The sequence below is a fragment of the Oncorhynchus gorbuscha genome, linkage group LG17 (genome assembly GCF_021184085.1).
Source record: "Oncorhynchus gorbuscha isolate QuinsamMale2020 ecotype Even-year linkage group LG17, OgorEven_v1.0, whole genome shotgun sequence".
Classification (NCBI taxonomy): Eukaryota; Metazoa; Chordata; class Actinopteri; order Salmoniformes; family Salmonidae; genus Oncorhynchus; species Oncorhynchus gorbuscha.
In genome coordinates this window covers 25,439,285-25,453,315 of record NC_060189.1, presented here as the reverse complement: position 1 = coordinate 25,453,315, position 14,031 = coordinate 25,439,285, and the positions used below count along the sequence as shown (strand labels likewise).

Sequence of the window (14,031 nt, the reverse complement as noted above, 5' to 3'; positions counted from 1 at the left end):
GTATATCAATACACCCAGTCACAGTAAAGATAGACGTCCTTCCAAACTCAGTTGCCAGAGAGGAAGAAAAACCGCCCTCACCACGAGGCCATTGGTGACATTAAAAGTTAGTTTAATGGCTGTGACAGGAGAAAACTGAGGATGAATCAACAACATAGTTACTCCACAATAGTAATCCAATTGATAGAGTGAAAAGAAGGATGCATGTACAGAAAAATGGCTGCATCATGTTATGGGTATGCTTTTAATTGGCACGGACTAGAGTTTTTTTAGGATAAGAGAAACAGAACAGAGCCAAGGCAAAATCCTATAGAAAAACCTGGTTGTCTCCTTTCCAACAGACACTGGGAGACTAATTCACCTTTCAGCAGGACAATAACCTAAAACAAAGACCAAATATACACTGGAGTTGAGTTGCTTACCAAAACCATATTGAATGTTCCGGAGTGGCCTTTAAAAATCCGATTTTTAAAAATTGATGGCAAGACTTAAATGGCTGTCCTGCAATGATCCAACTTGACAGAGCTTAAATATAAATATTTGTGCATGCAAAACATTAAGAACGTCTGCTCTTTCCATGAGACTGACCAGGTGCATCCAGACTGACATGGATGTCACTTGTTAAATCAGTGTAGATGAAGGGGAGGAGACAGGTTAAAGAATACTTAAGCATTGAGACATGGATTGTGTATGTGAGCCATTCAGATGGTGAATGGGAAAGACAAAAGATGTAAGTGCCTTTGAACGGGATATGGTAGTACGTGCCAGGAGAAACGGTTTGTGTCAAGAACTGCAATGCTCCTGGGTTTTTCATGCTCAACAATTTCCTGTGTATTAAGAGTGGTCCACCACCCAAAGGACATCCAGGCAACTTGGCACAACTTAGTATAGTCTGTGTATGACACTTTAATTAGCTAAAATTATATTTCATTAACTTCTATTAAAAATTAACTTAATCATCCCACAAATGTGTTCCAACAGTTAAATACTGCAATGAGAAAAACAATGTCCTGAAGGAGAATGTTTTCTTTTCCTTTTCAAAGGTAGACCCAGCGAAATGACGTTGCCACGTTCAGCACCACATATATTGCGATGAGTGAGATGCAAGACTTCGCTCCCACAGTCACACACAGTATCTGCACGTGTATGAGTTTGCGTCTCGTGGTACGTGACCAAAACAGCGGAGAAGTTTAGCCTCACGCTTCAACACTCTTAGCTGCTGCGGAAATTGATCCCCTATGCTGTTTACTTTGTGCACCCAAGTCCTATCGTGGAGTCTACCTCTAACTGGGATTTGTTTTAGAATCATGGTGCAATGAGTATCACAGTCTGGTAAAACTCATAGTCCGTACTAAGACAACATGGATATATCGATAAAGGATTTTCAAATGAGTTCTTTCAACATTAGTGCTCTCCCCTGGGGTCCATTCAATGTGAACTGTACATGAGTGCAATTCAATTATTTGTATACCACAACCCGGACAACCACATATACACAAAACACTCATTCACTCAGACAGCTCTGCGAATGTGAAGGATGCGGATGTCAGGACTGTTATACTCTGGGTCCTGCTTGTTCAAAGGGATCTCCTCAGACTGGAAGTCTTGTAGAAGCAACTGATTGGACAACAGAACAGAGGAACAGCACGTCATTGAAGAGGAAGATGGTCCTAAGATCTCCACAGAAGAAATGAAAAGTTCACATATAACAGCTAACTACATTTCCTTACACAACAGTATATATGATAACAAGAACTGACAGATTTCTCACCTCAAAAAATTGTTTCTCCACTTTGGGGTTGACACCCACTGTGCGTTGCTCATAGCAGCATATGATGGTGGTCTCTGGTCCAACCAGGTGCTTCAGGGTTTCCACCAGTGGCTTCACGGACTAAGTACAACAGACAGTAAAAAAGTTATTTTTCACCCATGTATTGAACTCAAAGTAACTCATCCCACTATCAATAGTGTTTTATTACTAAATGTGTTGGGCAGTTGTACAGGTGTTAAAGTTATAAAAAGCAAGTCTAACAAAAAATGAGTTTAGGTTAGTACACCCCAAAATTAAAATTGCACAAATTCAGTATCACAACAGTAAATGATAAAGTACAACACCTGTTCATAATAGATGCAGTCCGCCATCAGGATAAAATGTGGGTGTGGTAGAAACTCTGACACATTTTCACCCCTTTAAAATGGTAAGAGAATTCCACATTTGAGATATGAACAAGGCTAGATTACATGGCCCATCTATAGAAAAGCCATGGTTTGCTTACACATTATAGCCTACTGTGATAACTATGGTTGTAGTTTGCCTTCTCTTAGGAAACAGAATCTATATTAACTAACAAGTACTGGGATAAGTACAGTACAGACCATTTTAGTACCTTGGCTTCGATGGATCCACTGCTGACAAGTTCCTGGTTGTCTTGGATATTGACTTGGAGTAGAGACTGCAGGTCCTCGAGGTCTGTCACAGTAACCTGAGCCCTACGGGACAGAAAGAGAGAGGGATTAAGACAATATGTTCATTATGATTAAAATAATTTCATCAATCCGTTCTGTACCAATGTAATTTCAGACCATTCGATAGGTAGCGAACGTAGCTATGCATTTATATACAGTTCAGCTAGACAGAAACGTTAGCGAGCTATCTAATGTTAGATAGTTTACTTTAGTTAGAAACGAAGCAAATAGTCAACGATTCATATAGATAAAAGGCTCACAATAACATTTAGTAGCTAGTTAACGTTACTCACCCCAAAGATGCTGCCATAAGGCCCACAACTCCTGTTCCTGCTCCTAACTCCAGAATGTTTTTGCTAGCCCACATGTTCACGCCCGAGCAAGGGTCATACAACGGTTTAGTTTCTAAATATTTTGACAGGACAATTGCTGCATCCCACACCACACAACCGACGTCTCCTTTAAAGCACTGTTTGATTTTCAAGACAGATCCGTCGTTTTTCTCAACGTCTCTTGTAAAATAATTATTGTGGTGTAACGTATGCTCCGCCATCTTTTCTTCTTCGTTGAGGTATAACGGCGTTTGGCATCCAATAAATGTTGCATTACCGCCACCTACTGGAGTGTTATGAATACAAAAAAACTAATATTCAAAATATAATTTTTAAACAAATTAAAAACACAAGAAATACTCTACCATCTAACACTACACTCACAAATAATACAACTTAATAATAATAAAAACAAAACTCCCACGTCTTCTTTCAGTTCTCCATATTTTAACAAGGCTAATCTGAAAACAAGGCTCCCTAAATTCAATCAGCATATTGATTGCGCAACCCGGGCTGGCAAAACCCTGGATCATTGTTATTCTAACTTCCGCTACGCATATAAGGCCCCTGCACTCCTTTCAGAAAAGCTGACCATGACTCCATTTTGTTGCTCCCAGCCTATAGACAGAAACTAAAACAGGAAGCACCCGCGCTTAGGTCTGTTCAACGCTGGTCCAACAAATCAGATTCCATGCTTCAAGATTGCTTCGATCACGTGGACTGGGATATGTTCCGCATAGCGTCGAACAACAAAATTGATATATACGCTGATTCGGTGAGCGAGTTTATTAGCAAGTGCATTGGTGATGTTGTACCCACAGAGTCTATTAAAAGATTCCCCAACCAGAAACTGTGGATTGATGGCAGCATTCGCGCAAAACTGAGAGCAAACCACTGCTTTTAAATCGGGGGTGATCAGAAACATGACCAAATACAAACAGTGTAGCTATTCCCTCCGCAAGGCAATCAAACAAGCTAAGCGCCAGTATAGAGACAAAGTAGAGTCACAATTCAACGGCTCAGACACGAGAGGTATGTGGCAGGGTCTACAGTCAATCACGGACTACAAAAGACAAACCAGCCCTGTCGCAGACCACGATGTCTTGCTCCCAGACAGACTAAACAACTTCTTTGCTCGCTTTGAGGACAATACAGTGCCACGGACACGGCCCGCTACCAAAACCTGCGGGCTCTCCTTCACTGCAACCAACGTGAGTAAAACTGAACCTTTTAACCCTTGCAAGGCTCCTGGCCCAGAAGGCATCCCCAGCCGAGTCCTCAGAGCATGTGCAGACCAGCTGGCTGGTGTGTTTACGGACATATTCAATCAATCCTTATCCCAGTCTGCTGTTCCCACATGCTTCAAGAGGGCAGCCATTGTTCCTGTTCCCAAGAAAGCTAAGGTAACTGAGCAAAATGACTACCGCCCCGTAGCACTCACATCCATCATCATGAAGTGCTTTGAGAGACTAGTCAAGGACCATATCACCTCTACCCTGACACCCAAGACCCACTCCAATTTGCTGACCGCCCCAATAGGTCCACAGACGACGCAATCACACTGCCCTAACCCATCTGGACAAGAGGAATACCTATGTATTCCTATGTTCATCGACAATAGCTCAGCATTTTTAACACCATAGTACCCTCCAAACTCGTCATTAAGCTCGAGACCCTGGGTCTCAATCCCGCCTTGTGCAACTGGGTCCTGGACTTCCTGACAGGCCGCCCCCAGGTTGAGGGTAGGTAACATCTCCACGTCGTTGATCCTCAACACCGGGGCCTCACAAGGGTGCATTCTCAGCCCTCCCCTGTACTCCCTGTTCACCCACGACTGCGTGGCCATGCAGCCTCCAACTCAATCATCAAGTTTGCAGACGACACTACAGTGGTAGGCTTGATTACCAACAACGACGAGACGGCCCTCAGGGAGGAGGTGAGGGCCCTTGGAGTGTGGTGTCAGGAAAACAACCTCTATGTCAAAAAAACAAAGGAGATGATCGTGGACTTCAGGAAACAGCAGAGGAAGCAGCCCCCTACCACGGGACAGTAGTGGAGAGGGTGGAAAGTTTTATGTTCCTCGGTGTACATATCACCGTGTGGTGACAATGCCTCTTCAACCTCAAGAGGCTGAAGAAATTCAGCTTGTCACCAAAAACACTCACTTTTACAGATGCACAATCGAGAGCATCCTGTCCGGCTGTATTGCCTGGTACGGCAACTGCTCCGCCCACAACCGTAAGGCTCTCCAGAGGGTAGGGAGGTCTGCACAACGCATCGCCGGGGGCAAACTACCTGCCCTCCAGGACACCTACACCACCCGATGTCACAGGAAGGCCATAAAGATCATCAAGGACAACAACCACCTGAGCCACTGCCTGTTCACCCCTGCTATCATCCAGAAGGCGAGGTCAGTACAGGTGCATCAAAGCGGGGACCGAGAGACTGAAAAACAGCTTCTATCTCAAGGCCATCAGACTGTTAAACAGCCATCACTAACATTGAGTGGCTACTGACTCAACTCTAGCCACTTTAATAATGGAAAAATTATGGAAAAATTATAATAATAAATGTATCACCAGCCACTTTAAACAATGTTTACATACATTACTCATCTCATATGTATATACTGTACTCTATACCATCTACTGCATCTTGCCTATGCCATTCGGCCATGACTCATTCATATATTTTTATGTACATGTTCTTATTCATTCCTTTACACTTGTGTGTATAAGGTAGTTGTTGTGAAAGTGTTAGGTTAGATTACTTGTTAGATATTACTGCATGGTCGGAACTAGAAGCACAAGCATTTCGCTACACTCGCATTAAGACCTGCTCACCATGTGTATGTGACAAATCAAATTTGATATCTCCCTTCTCAGGCTCTAGGGCACATATGTCAGAGTCAAGGCCCGCAGGCCACATCCGGCCCGCGAGAAGGTTTTTTACGGCCCCTGGGATGATCTTGATTTATTATTAGAACCGGCCCGCAGACCGCAGCAAGCCGGCAGCCCGCAGATCTTTTACACGCACCAATACTACATTTCCCACAATGCAACGGTGACGCACCGAGCAGTAGGCTGCTTCATTTCAATATTTATTGGCACAGCAGTTGTCAGCATCACAGTAAAATTAACTTTCAGATACCCATCAAAAATGGCAAAACGGAAGGTGGACACTGAGAACCGGGGGTTTCAAACAAGGTGGGAGTCGGAGTATTTGTTCACGGAGGTAGCTGGAAAACCTGTGTGTCTTCTGTGTGGAGAAAGTGTGGCGGTACTGAAAGAGTATAATCTGAGACGACATTATGAAACGAAACACGCGGACAAAAACAAGAATATGGACATGGAACAAAGGCTACAAAAGGCAGAGGAATTAAAACGAGGCCTCAAATCTCGACAGGCTCTGTTCAAAAAAGCCAAATCACAAGGCCAGGCTGCTGTCAAGGCCAGTTTTATTTTGGCAGAAGAGATCGCTAAATCAGCCCGGCCATTTACGGAGGGGGATTTCATCAAAAACTGCATGATTAAAGTTTGTGACGAAGTTTGCCCAGAAAAAAGGCAACTCTTTTTAAATGTGAGTCTGAGCAGAAACACCATTGCCGAGAGAGTAGACCAGTTGTCCATCAATCTAAAAGAGCAGCTTGTGAAAAAGGGAAAAGATTTCATTGCATATTCCTTGGCTGTGGATGAGAGCACCGACATTTCTGACATTGCCCAGTTGTCAATTTTCATCCGCGGAGTGGACTCCAGCCTAAGCGTGACAGAGGAGTTTTTGGCTTTACGTCCTATGCATGGCACAACTACGGGGCATGATTTGTATGAAGAGGTGTCAAGATGTGTAAATGAGATGGAGCTGCCTTGGGAAAAACTCGTGGGTTTGACAACCGACGGAGCACCTGCGATGTGTGGACACAGGAGCGGACTGGTGGCGAAGATACGGGAAAAGATGCAAGAGGAAAACGCGACAGGTGAGCTGACAGCTTATCATTGTATCATACACCAGGAAGCGTTGTGCGGTAAAGCCTTGAAAATGGAGCATGTAATGAGCATCATCACGCGCACAGTTAACTTTATCAGAGCCAAAGGTTTGAATCACCGCCAGTTCAAGGCATTTCTGACGGAGTTAGAAACGGAGCATGGTGATTTGCCTTATCACACAGAGGTGCGATGGCTAAGCCAGGGAAAGGTGCTTCAAAGATGTTTCCTTTACAGGAGATTTGTCTGTTCTTGGACAGCAAAGGGAAAGACACAACACAACTCCGAGACGAAATGTTTCTGTGTGAAATGGCTTTTCTGTGTGACATTACGAGTCATCTGAATGCAATGAACTTGCAGCTGCAGGGTCGGGATCGTGTCATCTCTGATATGTACAGTACAGTGAAGGCATTTAAAACCAAACTGACTCTGTGGGAGACGCAGATGCGGAAAGAAAATTTGAGCCACTTTCCCAGCTGCCAGACCATGAAAGAGAAGCTCTCTACCAGTGCGTTCCCGAGCGCACAGTTGGCTGATAAAATAGGTATGCTTGCCGCTGACTTTCGACGCCGATTTGCTGACTTTGAAGCACAAAAAAGCAGGTTGGAACTGCTCGGTAACCCATTTGCTGTTGACGTGGAAAGCTCACCACCAAACCTCCAAATGGAGTTGATTGACCTCCAATGCAATGATTGAGGGCAAAATATGCGGCAGTGGGTGCTGCGGAGTTCGCCCGTTTCCTTGCCCCAGCTGCGCATCCAGGCTGCTCAAACGTTGTCTATGTTTGGCAGCACATACCTGTGTGAACAACTGTTTTCTTTGATGAACTTGAACAAAACATCACACAGAAGTCGACTTACTGCTGAACACCTCCACTCAATTCTGAGGATTTCCTCAGCTCAGAGCCTTAACATTGATGAACTTGTGGAAAAGATGGGACACCACCAAGTGAACATTACAATCACATATTTAGAGTTTTTACTCAGTTCAAGTTTAAAAGTTAAAGTTTAATATTTGTTTTCACTGCATGTTAAAACAAAGTGAACACTTTATTTTATTGTATTTCAATGTTGCAATCACATATTTAGAGTTAAAGATATTTGTTTTCACTGCATGACTTCTCCTAAGAACTTTAATCTTTATTTTGCTAAAATAGAAAATATAGGCTACTGATGGTGCCTTGAATACCGGTTTCTTGTTCATGATGGGGATTTTTATATAAAGGAAATTTGTCTTTTGTGTCTGTTGAAAATGATTAACAGAGCCATTATTGCTTTATTTATCTGATCATATTGGAATATATTTGTTAGGTTTTCAGTAGGTTCAATTAGATTCACTAGACTATATGCGTCATTTAAAAATTTTTCAATGAACATTCGAACAGTCCGGCCCTCGGCTTGTAGCTAAATTTTTTATTTGGCCCTCCGTCCATTTGACTTTGACACCCCTGCTCTAGGGCCTGAGAAGGTGGTACGGCTTGTGACAATATAGCATGTAACTTCTTCGCCAAGAAATCTTACAGCCCCAGGAACCGCTCCTCCGCTTCCACAATGATTTATTTATTCATGGGCCTTCTCTCCACCTTGGCCGTGTCATTTATCATTGTAGCTATAAAGGCCACAAAATCCACCTTCTTATAACCTTTAAAATGTCAGGATCCTGCTGGTGAAAGGCAATCCCTGCACCATGCAGTGACGGCCTATCCACCACCATGGACTCTTCAAGTGCCCCCATTCACATCCTCAACCCTTTTAACAGCTGCTGCACATATGCTCTGGATAGCCCTGACTTTGGACTCCTCATTCTCTTTCACCCTTGTGGGGCATTTGAAAGATGTGGCTTCATGGTTCCCACCACAATTGCAACATGTTCATTACTTTTATAACACATAACATGATATTTTCCACAACTTGGACATCTTGGCTTCTCCCTTCTGCAAACACTTGAAAGGACCTAAAGCTTTACAATGATCTCACTGAATTAGTCTTGGGATAAAGGCGCTGACTCTGTAGTTAAGATACCCTAACTGCACTTGAGTAAGGGGACTCCATATCAAAAACAAAAGAACAGAGAGACTTCACTTCTTCATTCACCACTCAATTCGTGCATCAATCACTCCAGGAATATTTATAGTCTCTTCAACATCTACTTCCCACGAGATTCCAGATATAACCTCTTTGATGGGTGCCCTGTTCCTAAGAGACACACACAACCCTTCAAACATATAAATTTGGGTGAGACGCAACACATTTTTTCTGATGCTCAGAAGCACAAAAAATCTAAACCAGCCCGCCTCTCATGATCCTCACAGCCTTCCCTCTACCCAGCACTTTCTCCACCAGTTTAGATATCTCAAATGGATTCCTCAAGATTGGTAATTTGATCAGCTGCTCATTTACAAGCCATACTCCTACAAGACACAATGTGACATTCTCATAAGTGTACTCTACTTTGCTCCGTTTTCCATTCTTTTGGACAATATTCGAATTCTCCTTGATTCTACAGCCATTAGATTCAGAATCCACTTCATCGTCCGCTTCCGCATTTGGCTGGCTAACTAGCTAGCTCCGTAGTAGGCTCCTGCCAAAGACAGTACAGGTTTAGAAATGGTCTGCACTACTGCCACTGGCAACAATGTAGTTCCTCTGGGAGATTTTCTGGGGTGTAGTCATTATGCCGATTCTGTTCTATGGTAGGTCCCTCCCCGTTTCGTTCAGTTTGCTCCCGTTTGGTTCTTAAATGGTAAATGGTTTCCGTAATGAATACACCCCTGGTAATTTCTCTCTGAACGCCATCTTGTTCTCTACAGTTGTTTTCCGCTTCCTTATTATGGCCACTGTGACGTGTAGCACCTCTAACCGGGGTTTTTTATTTCTCCTTGCTCTTTTACCTTCTTCAAAGTTGGTAGGTTGCTTGGTAGTGGTACCCTCCTTGGCAACAAACTTGGCAACCAAATGGTGATGATGATGAATTATGGTGTGTGGGCCAGACAAACATGACCCTGGCAAATTATTGTAATGTTTGCTTTGCCTTCGCGATGACAAACGCAACATCGTTTGTGGGTGAACTTTGCCTGGCATTGCGCTAATGTGCTGAATCTGCTAGCTGACTCGCCCCCAATGACCTTCCACCTAGGCCTGGTTGGAAAGTTTTAAATGAAGGTTACCTGAGCGTTGAGGTAGCCATCAACGCAACATGCAATATTTTAAAAGATTACAGTTCTTATAAGGAAATAAGTCAATTGAAATCAATTCATTAGGCCCTAATCCATGGATTGCACATGACTAGGAATACATATATGAATCTGTTTGTCACAGATACCTTTAAAAAAGGTAGGGGCATGGATCAGAAAATCAGTCAGTATCTGGTGTGACCACCATTTGCCTCATGCAGCGTGAGATCTCCTTGCATAGAATTGATCAGGCTGTTGATTGTGACCTGTGGAATGTTGTCCCACTCCTCTTCAATGGCTGTGCATAGCTGCTGGATATTGGCGGGAACTGGAACACACTGTCGTACACGTCGATCCAGATTATCTCAAACATGCTCAATGGGTGACATGTCTAGTGAATATGCAGGCCATGACAGAACTGGGACATTTTCAGCTTTCAGAAATTGTGTACAGATCCTTGCTACATGAGACTGTGCATTATCATGCTGAAACATGAGGTGATAGCGGTGGATGAATTGCACGACAATGAGCCTCAGGATCTCGTCATGGTATCTCTGTGCATTCAAATTGCCATTGATAAAATGCAATTGTGTTTGTTGTCCATAGGTTATGCCTGCCCTTACCATAACCCCACCACCACCATGGGGCACTTTGTTCACAACTTCGATATCAGCAATCCACTCGCCCACACAACACATGGTCTGCGGTTATGAGGCCGGTTGGACGTACTGCCAAATTCTCTAAAATGACATTGGAGAGGGCTTATGGTAGAAAATTAACATAAAATTATCTGGCAACATCATTGGTGGACATTCCTGCACACAGCATGCCAATTGCACACTCCCTCAAAACTTGAAACATCTGTAGCATTGTGTTGTGTGTTTTCTGAATCTGTTAGTTGTTTAGCAACCCCTAGTGGCAGTTTAAGTGCAGCAGTGTAGAACTAACCTGTTTGTGTCATGTGACAGAAAGCCATTTCAGAAGTGAAGCAATGTGTAAGATGTACAAGTGTGACAGAGTAGTTACAATCCTTCAACATCCTTTATAAGCGTTGTAAAATGCAATGTCTAAGTATATTTGTTTATTAACACAAGATAAATGCTTATCACATACATTTTATGTTTCTGTAAAAGATTAAGAACTGAGTTAGCTGTTAGCTTCTTTGCATTAGCTTCAGTGCTATTTCTCTCTAGGGACACCTAGCTTAGCAATATCAAGCATAGTTGCATTCTAGTAACTTTATCTTTGACTCTAGATTGAGTATTCTTATTCCTTATTGCGTACATTTAGTGCAGTTATTGTGTAAGACATTCTGTGCTCTATACTACTGTAACTGAAAATGTAATTTTTTGTTTGTTGCAGTTGCACAATTCAAGTAAACTTCAAGTAAACTTCCAAAATGCCAGCCTGCTAGTGAAAAGACAGTCATAGCTACCCGTAAGAGAGGAACCTCCACGTAGAGCAGCAAGAATTTGAGAGCTAAGGGGCTGTCATCTTGGCGCAGAGCAAGCCATCACGACATCGCCAGCTTAATTCTTGATCCTCCATGCCACACTTACCTCACATCCTACCAGAAAGTAGCAAGGAAAATGCTATGCAGCAAGATGAAAACAGAGACATGGAGAATTCGATGCACAGTCTATAAGTTCTTGCTCTTACAAATCATCAGTCTGTTAGAGGTCGTCAGCCAGTTCAAGGGTGCCAAAGCGAGAGCCAAAGCAGAAGCAGCGCAAGCCAGAGCAGCTTATGCAAAGAGAGAGATAGGCATTAAGGTTGAGAAGGCCCGCCTCAAAGCTACCTTGGATGCCCTATAGGAAGAGAAAGAGAAAAATGCTTATTTTGCTGAGGCAGAAATACTGGAGGCAGCTCTACAGGAAGTAGATCTTGGTTTAGCTGGCAGGGTCTCACCCCCAATCCCTCATCAGAAAAGCCTTCAGCACACCTTAGACCACGCTAGCCTTAGTTCAAGTCAGCAGTTCAACAGAGTGAGGGACAAAAAACCACTTGACTCTGCCGACACAGATACATCAGATAACATGCCCTGTGCCACCAACCAAACACAGACAGATGAGCAGCTTACACCAGGTCATACGATCCTGGCCAGCACAAGCAAAGCTAACAACCAGAGGAATACAAGGATACAAGAAGGAAGTCACCAGCACTCCTACTCGTTCCCGTGGGATCCCCTGCAGAGCCTCTACTCAAGGTGACCATGGCATAACCCCCACCACCTACGACCTTGCCCGCAGCCAGTTGGTCACTATCAGGTTAACCACATTAGATTATAAACCAGAGAACTATTGGGCCTGGAAAGCCTCCTTCCGTCAGAGTTAGGCCTTTCAGCGGGAGAGGAGCTTGTCCTTCTCATCAAATGGCTTGGCTCAGAGTCCTCCGAGCAGGCACGCAGAATAAAGGCAGTCCATGTCAGACATCCTCCACTTGCGTTGATGATGCTCTGAGAGAGACTTGAGGAAAGCTACGGCTCACCCGAAGCCATTGAAAGGTCTCTCTGCCATGTTGGATAACATACCCAAGGTGACAAATAAAGAATCCCAAATAAAGAATCCCAGAGAATCTGTGACCTTATAGATCTACTACTGGAGCTTGAAGCTGCAAAGCGAGATGGCTACCTAGCTGGTTTATCATTCTAGGACACATCCAGAGGGGTGAGCCCAATTGTAGAGAAGCTCAAAATTCAAGCTAGAAAACAACGTCACCTTCCCTCCATTCTGGGTGTTTGCCAACTTTATCCGTAGAGAAGCCAAAGTCAGGACAGACCCCAGCTTTAACCTCTTCTCCTCCCATGCGGCAACCTGTCAGAAGAGACAAGCAGCAAGCAGCAAGACAGACATGGGAAGACAATATCTGTCCACAAGACAGTGTCTTCAACTGGAAACACGGGGGATAAGAAGAAACAAGTGGATTTGAATAACCATTGCCCCATCCACAATAGGCTCCAACTGTTAAAGAAGTGTAGAGGTTTCAGAGATAAGTCCCTAGAAGACCACAAATAGTTCCTCAAAGAGAACTCTGTGTGTTTTCAGTGTTGCTCTTCCACAAATCATCTCGCCAAGAACTGGAAGGAAACTGGGGAAATGCAACAAATGCGAAAGTGACCAGGACCACTCAGCACTCCATCCCGGCCCAGCTCCATGGAAGTTAAGCTCATCCCCTTCCTCTTCAGAGCATGGCGGGGAGGAAGAGGAACCAGCCAATCAGAAGATCACATCGAAGTGCACCAAGGTGTGTAGAGAAGAAATGAGCGTGAGAGCATCCTCCAAGATAAGCCTTGTTAATGTGTTCCCCAAAGGACGTTGTGAATATTCCAAAAGGATGTATGCTAAACTGGATGAACAAAGCAATCGGTCTCTAGCAAGATCAGAGTTCTTTGACATTTTCAAAGTCAAGGCGTGTGCGGGACTCACAGAGACAGCCGGTAGGAGGGCCTGTGGTTACGTTGTGGAGTCAGTTGGTGAGAAGATGAGTCTCCGACTTCCCACACTCATCAAATGTAACCTAGTCCCTAACAACCACTTAGAAATTCCCGCTCCAAAACACAGCTCGCCACCACAGTCATATGATACGCATCACAGATCCCACCTCTGGATCCTGACAGACATACTTCTCCACTTAGGCAGAGATATCTTTTTTTTTTTACCCTTTTTTCTCCCCAATTTTGTGGTATCCAATTGTTTTACTAGCTACTATCTTGTCTCATCGCTACAACACATGTACGAGCTCGGGAGAGACAAAGATTGAAAGTCATGCGTCCTCCGATACACAACCCAACCGAGCCGCACTGCTTCTTAACACAGCGCGCATCCAACCCGGAAGCCAAGCGCACCAATGTGTCGGAGGAAACACCGTGCACCTGGCAACCTTGGTTAGAGCGCACTGCGCCCGGCCCGCCACAGGAGTCGCTGGTGCACGATGATACAAGGATATCCCTACCGGCCAAGCCCTCCCTAACCTGGACGACGCTAGGCCAATTGTGCGTCGCCCCACGGACTTCCTGGTCGCGGCCGGTTACGACAGAGCCTGGGCGCAAACCCAGAGTCTCTGGTGGCACAGCTGGCGCTGC

The 14,031-nt window shown here is 44.2% G+C and overlaps 1 protein-coding gene across 1 annotated transcript; it reads right to left on the bottom strand.

Annotated features, from left to right (window-relative positions):
* Positions 1-876: 876 nt before the first annotated feature.
* On the bottom strand, positions 877-3,061 carry vcpkmt (valosin containing protein lysine (K) methyltransferase). The gene is made up of 5 exons (XM_046307660.1): positions 2,760-3,061; positions 2,377-2,490; positions 2,116-2,188; positions 1,772-1,891; positions 877-1,617 (listed from the first exon to the last, which is right to left on the bottom strand). The coding sequence occupies exons 1-5, from the start codon at positions 3,017-3,019 to the stop codon at positions 1,513-1,515; spliced, it is 672 nt and encodes a 223-aa protein (XP_046163616.1). The 5' UTR covers positions 3,020-3,061; the 3' UTR covers positions 877-1,512.
* Positions 3,062-14,031: the final 10,970 nt, after the last annotated feature.

Coding starts and splice junctions, on each gene's coding strand:
- vcpkmt (XM_046307660.1), bottom strand. CDS start 3,019: ATGGCGGAGCATACGTTACACCACAATAATTATTTTACAAGAGACGTT. Junction 2,189..2,376: donor GAAGCCAAGGTACTAAAATG/GTCTGTACTGTA, acceptor ACCATTTTAAAG/GGGTGAAAATGTGTCAGAGT. Junction 1,892..2,115: donor ACTGCATCTATTATGAACAG/GTGTTGTACTTT, acceptor TGTTGTACTTAG/TCCGTGAAGCCACTGGTGGA.